The following is a 9,126-nucleotide window of genomic DNA, read 5'->3' as shown; positions in this document are numbered from 1 at the left end:
CTAACGTGATTATTTGTTCATAGGCCCCTCCAGCCAGTACACATGGACGCCTGCCGAGCCTTCACAGTCCTCCTACCCTAGTCAGGAGGATGAGGCTGGCCCCGACACCGCATACGACATCGTCCGTGACTTCTTCGGGGGCACACCTGACTACGACGTCCTTCAACGGTCCCAGGTTTCCAGTACACCGCTTCGGACACAGCCCATGCAGGACGAGCCCTCGACACCGGTGGTCCCTAATAGGCCTACCAGATACGTCGGTCCACCCGACCCCCTCACCTACTCCAGGGGTCAGGTGAGGGTGAACCAGCGGCATCGGGACCACGATGGGGCGCACGGGCGACGGCAACGAGGGAGGCATGAGTAGCATTTTACATTTTATGTAACTAACATATGCATATTCGCTTTGTGATGTACTATGTATTAAGACACGTTTACTTTGTATGGTCGACTTAGCATTTCGTAAATGCATTTCATATTCAGACACGTTAAATGAAGAAGTGACCACAACACTAAACTTTAACCATGACTTGACAACATATGCCTCCTGCCGCAGGCTTTAAACAAGATGTGACAACACTACCCAGCTTTTTTAAATCAGTAAATGACAACACGGGTACCAATAAACGTGGAATCTCTGACCATGGGCAATGATAAAACTTTCCCATTCTTCAAGATGAAATCCGATGCTCCTCCCACCAGCTACGCCCATGCCCTCACTCCTTTCTTCAAGAGCGAATCCAATACTCCTGCCTCCCCCAACTATAAATAGCCGAACCTCCTTACGGTGAAGCATCGCTCATTTCTCATATCTCTCAAGTGCAATATCTTCTTTAGCTCCATCGAGCCCACCAAAGAAACATTGGGGGACTACCATACCTGAAGGTCTCGAACCACCAATGTGCTTCTGTGGTGACTTTTGTAAGCTCCGCGAGTCGCAGGACATCTTATACACCTATGGGCTATGCTTCTTCATGTGTGCCAACTACGAGTATGACAAGCCTCGCCATGCAACAACTGGTTATCGACCGGTACGGTAACAGATATCCGCCTCATCTCTTCTGATTACGCACCCTCTTTTACTAACCGCTCATCTTGTTCCATTTGTTCAGTCCCCTCCACCACTCTGTGATTTTATTCAGTGGCTCGACAATGAGCAAAATGACTCACAAAAGTTGTGGGTCGACATGAACATGAGGTGGAGAAGGGAAGCGTACGCACGTCGGGAGTACGAGCAATAGCAAGAGGAACTTCGCCTCAAGCGGGAGGAAGAAGAGCGCATGAGGAAGGCAGCGCACGACCGTACTGTGGCTCAGGCTCGAGAGGCTGAGAGGGAAAGGAAGCGGGAGAGAGCCCGCCGTGCTAAGGCGGTAGGTCCCGATGCCCTCCGAAAGGGAAAGTATCTTAGATGCACGCACTAGAGAGTACCTAATGTAACCCAACATACTTTCCCTCCCTAAGGCATGTTATGATCAGGATCGGCGCACTAATAAGTAAGTCTTAGTGCGAACCGTACATGCCACCTTTGTTTCCTCATCGTGTCGTCGCGGTTACAGTGTATTGTAATATTTTCACCCTGTGTTTAATACTATGTTTGTCCTCGTTCGCACCCCATACCCACGTAAAATGCTGCAACTACTAATTACTGATTTTTTTCTCCCGTTATTACATAACCTACTCCAAATTTAATTTCTTAATTTCCTTACGCCCCTTCCTTTTTTATTTTTTTAATTACAAAAATAATACATTTTTAGAGGATAAAATGGAAAAAAAATATTTTTAGAGAAAAAATGCCCCTAGCCGCCCAGGACCTAACCGCCCCCTACCGCCCTCTCAGGGGGCGGTTAGGAACCGTAACCGCCCTCCTAGAGGGCTGTAGCCCTCGATGCGCCTAGTTTTGTAAATATCTTCACCGGGAATCTATTTATTTAAATTTTAACTAAAAAATATAAAAAAAAACTCTAGTGTGGGATCGTGGTGACCGGGTAGAGGCCCGTTTTGAACGCGGGTTTCAGTGACAAGTTTGTGTTGCCTTACTGTTTCGTGGGAATTTATGTTGCGTCGAAGGCCTCATCCATCTTCTTCTTTGGAGATGATCTGAAGTCTGAACACTACACTGACGCATGCATCCCCGTCGAAAGCAATCAGACGCTTCCGGTCACAAATCAGAAGCCTCTGGCAGCTGTCACGGGATCTATTCCTGGATCCTGGTTCGATCAATGGTCAGAGCGACTGCCCTGTTGCGGCTCCGCGCACCGCTCGTGGACAAAGCTTTCACGCGCACCGTGCTTCTTCTTTATCATATCAATTTGCATCCTCAGGGTCGTTGTCTTCAAAGCCTAGTTAACTACTAGCGCTTAGCATCACACGAAATGATGGACGCAACGGGCGGCGCACAACTCTGACCAGAAAAAACCTGACGGATAGGCTCGATGCTGCTGGATCATGGCCATCCAAACCACAAAATCTCGCCAGAGAGTGAGTGAAAAGACACACCTGTCACTCTGCCAGTTTTAGTGCAACACAGGCCTCGGAAAACCGAAGTAACTTACAAAGAACACTCGTAGTCGTACCAATAGCTCTAGAAGCGCCCTCGTACAACACAGCTCGCAGCCACCACCACACGGTCTGTCTCGCCGCTGCCGCTCGACCCCCACACGCGAACCGCGGCCACACACCTGTCCGATGCCGCGCGCACCTCGGCACGGCGCCCGGGCCCGAGCCAAATCAGGAGCCCTTCCCACCGCGCGGACCCCGAACGCGTCTCCACCCGCCCCAACAGCCGGCACAGGGCTCCGCCGAGCCAAACCGGCGGATTTGCCCACGCCGCGCGGCTCGGGCGAGCCAAACCAGGGGGTGTCCCGCCCGAGCCCGTGCGCGGCGTCGATCCACCTGACCTGACCCGGCCACCCCCTAGTCCCCCACCCGCCATGGCAAACCCCATCGGTTATGACGCGCCCGCGCTGCCACTTCGGCTTCTCTTTCTATCCCTCCACTCCCACTTATCTTCTGCTCCGTCTCCCCCTCGTCCACACCATGGCCACAGCCGCGCCCTCCGCCTCCTCCTCCCTCCTCGCGCCGGCCGCAAGCACGGCAACAGCCGCGCCCAACGCGCTGCTGTTCCCTTCCTCCGTGCCGTCGCTGCGCGCCTACCCGCGGCTCCTCCTCGCGTTCCGCCGCCCCGCCGCGGCCGCCGTCGCCGACCCCCAGGGGGCCGTGATCGAGGAGGAGGCGGAGCAGGTCCAGTTAGATGACGACGTCGACGAAGGGTACGAAGGCGGCCGCGGCCCCGCGTTCACGCCCCCAACACGGCCGCGCACCGGCAAGGCCGCTCTCCCGCTCAAGCGCGACCGCGTATGCAATCAAACCCCCCTCATCGCTAAATTCCAATTCGTATCTGCGTGATTTTGGATTTGTGGTGATGCTGTGTTAGTTTTGAGGGGTGTGCAGACGAGGTCGAAGAGGTTCCTCGAGATACAGAAGCTGAGGGAGAGCAAGAAGGAGCACGACGTGCCCACGGCCATCTCGCTGATGAAGCAGATGGCCAGCGCGCGCTTTGTCGAGTCGGCGGAGGCGCACTTCCGCATGAACCTGGACCCCAAGTACAATGACCAGCAGCTCCGCGCGACGGTATCATTTCTTCCTTTCTGTTGCTCTTCTATGTTTTCTTATTTCCTGTTGCTCCCGTTAATTCGGATTTGTGTTGGTCTTGGTGAGCGCAGGTGAATTTGCCCAAAGGGACGGGCCAGTCGGTGAAGATTGCAGTTCTCACTCAAGGTGGGAGATTGTTACAGCTACGGAATTCATGTCAATTGCGGTCTATGATGCATGGTTTGATTGGATCACTGACTAGTGATCGTATTTGTGATTCTTCTGTTTGACGATATCTTGTTCCTCCAGGCTGACTCTTGATTTAATTGGAAGCATGTCTTTATATTTGCGTGCTGATGTTAAGAACTAAGCTATTAGATTACATTAACTTGATTGGTCAGTATGATAAGTATTACCCTCTTAACTTGATTGAACGAAATTAGTTGTCTTTGGGACCCAGTCAGAAGAAGATTCCAATTAGTTTATTATGTTCATGATTTTTCTACTTCTATCCATACTCATAAGAAGTCACTTGGAAATATAGGTTTGTGTGTGTGTGTGTGTGTGTGTGTGTGTGTGTGTGTTTGTGCTGACCATGGAGCATAAGCTTATTGAATGACCTGAACTTGTCTTTCACACTCCTTTGTTTATTACATTGTCATGCTTTTCTTTTTATGTTCATAAAGTTGGAGGCTTTTAAGTGGGCCAAATAATCATGACCATTATGCATTAGTAATTGTTTGATGTCCTTGCAGGTGAGAAGATAGATGAAGCAAGAGCTGCAGGAGCTGATATTGTTGGCGGAGATGACTTGATTGAACAAATAAAAGGAGGATTTATGGAGTTTGACAAATTGATTGCATCACCTGATATGATGCCTAAGGTATGAACCATGAAGTGGAAGTAGCTGTGGAAACCATGATTGAAATATTTGCCTGCTTGATGAATATAATCTATCCTCATGCAATGTTGTTGGATATATAGCTAAGATTTGGCCAAATACTTATCATGCACCTTGCACCCAAAAAAAAAAAATCCATTTTGAATATTTATAGTAACAATATTCTAAAGCATTGTTTGGTCAAGCATGTTTTTCTAATAAAAAGCTTTTTCGTTCCTTTTTTCCCTCTCCCTGAAAAGGTTCTTTTTTTTTTATTCCGGTTCATATTGGAGGCGGCCAAATGAAATATTTTAGTATCCACTCTAGGTCTTATGTGAACTATTAATAACCAAACATTGTTTTGTTTAGATAAAATGGATTAGCTATAATAAGCTAAGTTCTAAATACAGAAATACATGTGCAAAGTGTTTCATTCTTTAAAAGCTAGGCCTAAAATAAATGTTCAGAGTGATGTATTAACTTATCAGACGATTTACCCTACTCATCGCTCATGGAAACTTTCTACATGAATGCTTAAGTTGATTATCAAGCTGGGTATTTCTATTTACTTTTCAGGTTGCCAGCTTGGGTAAGATTCTAGGACCAAGAGGACTGATGCCTAACCCCAAAGCTGGTACTGTTTCTCCAAACATTGCGCAGGTATTGAAGAAGTCCAACATATTATTTTCCCCAGATTTCCTGCAATATTTATTTTGTGAATCATTTATGCCTATGTTGCTTGTGTTGGGCATCATGGCAAGAGTGAAAAGTTCATGGTACTGCAGTACTAACTGCACTTGTAGGATTCAGATATTGATATATTTCTACCTTTATCAGCTGCCTTTACTTCCTGTATTTCTATAATTGAAGGCTCAGGCATGGCATTAGGTAGAACATATGTTTGCAGTTTAATTGTGCCTCGCGAAGGTTCAGAAAGTAGAAAAAGATACTTTTACTGACTGAATTGGAGGAAACTAGATTATGTCGATGTAGGAGGATATGGAGAGCTATTGGTTTTGGGTAGCAAACTGGTGAATGGTGATATATTAAGAGTAAATTTAAAAAACCTATAAGTATTTTGACATAGGTTGCAGAAAAATACAACTTTTGGGGTCTATTATAGGAACCTACAACTATTTTGACATCTCGTTGCAAAAACTACGACTTTCTCATCGGACCTTGTTGTTGACATCGTGGGCCCACCCACCAGCCTCTGTGGCATGCAACGCTTCCTGTTTCCAAGCTGGATGCAGACGCACATTATCCCGACCTAGCAAAAGGCCCATGCCGGTCACCTAAAGCCATCCAAGCCATAGGTTCGGTGTTGTCGCACCGCTTTTCTCCTCCCAAACGCGAGTGCAATGGCAGGCGATCCACGCGAGGTGGAGTCGGACCATGGTGGCGGGATGAGCTCCGGCAGTAGGATGATCTCCGCTGAGAGAGGTTGTGCGCGAGGTAGCGAGTCAGTTTCCCATGGCCTTCTCTGGTTTGTTGCCTGGAACTTGGAGGTTTTGGGGTTTGAGATGGCAGGAATAGGGTAAAATTGGTGGCATAGTGTGTCCATGTGAAAAAATCTCAAGAATTTCATGGTTTTACCAATTTCGACATGTGGGCTTCTGTACATGCTCCTCGACCATGCGCAGCCGCGGCTTCCCTAACCTAAGCTCGCTTAACCTGCTACCTGGTCCACGTCAGCGTCCAACTCGGATGCAGCCTGGCTAGCTCGCGTGGCACTGTGACGGAAGCATTGGATGCCACATAGGCTGATGGGCGGACCCACAGTGCCAACAACAGGTCTGGTGAGAAAGTTGTAGTTTTTTTTTTCGCAATGAGATGTCAGAATAGTTGTAGGATCTGTAATATGCCCCAGAAGTTGTAGTTTTCTGCAACCTATGTCAAAATACTTGTAGTTTATTTAAATTTACTCTAATATTAATTAACTCCTGACTCCACGGATTACCTTGGTAACTGTAACACAAAGCACAGTAACAACAATAATTAGAGCGGAGTAGGGGTAGTTGATATGGATTGACCTGAAAATCTAGCCCAGTGTACATTTGTTCAGTACTTCAGTTTATTTGAGAAGCAAGGCTCGAAGTACCAAAAACGATTAAGGACTACTGGATGTGCATGTCATTATTCATTTGGAAAATGGGCCGGGTTTCTTATGGAGTACTTGAAATGTTTCTGTATCCATCCTTGTGAAGAGACTAAGCACTTCACTAATTGCTACAGTGCCAGATTGCAAATGTAACCTTGATAAAGATTCTGGTTCTGATCTTCTGATAAAAGGCTCATAGTGATCCACAGTTGAGCAACGACAATTGTCACTATAAAGTCACTGGTTCCATGATGCTAAATCATCACCTACTTTCTGTCATGTGGTTGTAGTCACTCTGTCTAATAATTGTATCGGAAGTTTGTTGTGCCTAAACTTGTGGTGGCATCCTAATCAGGCCTTCCTATGCAAAAAGTCACCCTTTACTCTCTCAAATTGCAAATATAAGTCATGCTAGAGTGTGTGCGGGCCAAATATTTTTAGGTTTAACCATCAATATTTAATTATCTTGATTGGCCAAATGGTGTTGGTATCACTGTAATACTAGATCAATCATGAAATATAATTTGATATTGTATAATTTTTATGACTTTTAACAACATATGATACAAATGGCATTCAAAGTGGGGTCCTAGATGACATAATGTTGTGATTAGGTGGAGTATTACTGAATGTGCAAACGATTTATTGGTATAAATTTGAATCATATCAGTCTGATGCTTGTAGCGATAATTGTCAATGGAGATTGACGATGTAGGTTATGCTAACTGTGCAAATGGTTCCAGGCTATCGAAGAGTTCAAGAAAGGTAAAGTCGAATACAGAGTTGATAAAACAGGGGTTGTTCATATTCCCTTCGGCAAGGTCGACTTTCCTAAGGAAGATCTTATTGCGAACTTCATGGCTGTTGTTGTAAGATACCTGTTCCTGCAAGTAATTCTATTCATATTACTGAGAAATTATGTGACTAACCTTTTGCCATCCCTTCACAGCGCTCTGTCGAAAGGAACAAGCCATCTGGTGCGAAGGGGATATACTGGAAAACAGCATACTTGTGCTCATCAATGGGACCTTCAATCAAGCTAAACATAAAAGAAATGCTTGACTACGGCACAGACTCATCTAACTAGATGCCATCATGAGCCCTGGCTAAGTAATATGGCATTGCTACCACTTTTGCAGACATATTTAACCAACTGTCCCTTGCGACAAATGAGCAGAGAAACGTGGTTCTGGAGCAAGGCAGGGAGGTGCTTATGGACATTTTTTTTTTCAGTTTAACGGGCACTCATCATCCGAGCAGTTAAACTATGCCCAGATCGACAAATAGGTGATCTTGTTGGTCATGTATTTACAAGCAAATTACGCATGGATTCATAAATGTCTTTCTCTCAGATGTTTGTTGTAATGTTCAATATTGTCAATAGTCATCCTTGATCTTAAGGCAGCAATTTGTTCTCACCTCTCATTAACCTTAGTGCTTATTGTTCGTGAATTTAGGAGACTGAACCTAAGCATAACAATTGCAAGATAAGTAGTCTCCACTGTATGAAAAAAAATAGAAGCAAATACGGATATTCAATTCCATTTTTTGCTGTCTACGGCGACGTGTACCGCATGTAATTCTGTGAATCGTGGTTGTATTATTGCTAGTTGCGAGTAAAACATTTTGTCGCAAGGTGTGTTCATCTTCCCACTCACACATCCAAATTTTAGTCCCTCACCAATGGTCTTCATCCCCTTCAGTAAACGAAATGGACTTAAAAACTTTAGGTTCATATCGTACCAGCAAGTGCCCATACAATTGCGTTGCTAGAATATAGTTTATTTTTTAAACTTTTGGTTTGTGTAGTTTCTGTTCCTTGCATAGGCATTTGGAAAGAACATAAATATCCTATGGTTGTATTTTGGATCCTGTCAAAATCTTGTCTAATTGTAGTGTAGTTTAGAATGGTTGCGGATCAAATACTTGAGTTTTGACTAATAGGTTATTTTAGCAATGCTATACAAACAACCCGTTTTTGTACTACTTTACAACTTGGGATCGGATGGCTCAGTTACTTAAGTTGTTGGCTCATTTATGACTCAAAAGTGTTTAAAAATATGTTTGCAAGAGAATTGTACAAATGGCTTGCAATATGATCATAGCCCAACCAATGCTAGCTAATATTATGACCGTGGTGCATTATGTGTGCCAGGCACTTAAAATCTTAGGTCCCGAAAGAATCGTAACCATCAAGGGAGATCAACATGTAGCGGTCAAGTGCGACAAACAGAGTCTGGAGATGGTTGAGCACTTCTGCCGAACGACAACTACCTCGAGAGACATAGAGTCTAAACGTCAAAGGCATCAACCTGTCGGCAAGTGCAAGGATAGTGCCAAGGACTCCAAGCACATGAGTCTCGCTGATACTTCCAAGTCCGATGACTCCACCAAGGGTGAGACCAATGACGGTGCTAAGGATAAGAAGGCTGATGGTGGTATTAAGGTAGTGCCCATCAACCCGTTTGAGCTGACCAAGATGATCAAGATAGGGGCTGATCTTAACCCTAAATAGGAACTTGAGCTCATCACTTTCCTCCCAGCAAACCAAGAT

General features: G+C 45.5%; 1 protein-coding gene across 1 annotated transcript; it reads left to right on the top strand.

Annotated features, from left to right (window-relative positions):
- Nucleotides 1-2,955: 2,955 nt before the first annotated feature.
- Nucleotides 2,956-7,980, top strand: LOC133928808 (large ribosomal subunit protein uL1c-like). The gene is made up of 7 exons (XM_062375296.1): nucleotides 2,956-3,354; nucleotides 3,451-3,630; nucleotides 3,723-3,777; nucleotides 4,347-4,474; nucleotides 5,048-5,131; nucleotides 7,316-7,441; nucleotides 7,522-7,980. Exons 1-7 carry the CDS (start codon nucleotides 3,037-3,039, stop codon nucleotides 7,657-7,659), a joined length of 1,029 nt encoding a protein of 342 aa, XP_062231280.1. The 5' UTR covers nucleotides 2,956-3,036; the 3' UTR covers nucleotides 7,660-7,980.
- Nucleotides 7,981-9,126: the final 1,146 nt, after the last annotated feature.

This window comes from Phragmites australis, chromosome 9 (assembly GCF_958298935.1).
Source record: "Phragmites australis chromosome 9, lpPhrAust1.1, whole genome shotgun sequence".
NCBI lineage: Eukaryota > Viridiplantae > Streptophyta > Magnoliopsida > Poales > Poaceae > Phragmites > Phragmites australis.
The sequence above is the reverse complement of the archived record's forward strand: the minus strand, read 5'-3'. Positions and strand labels throughout refer to the sequence as shown.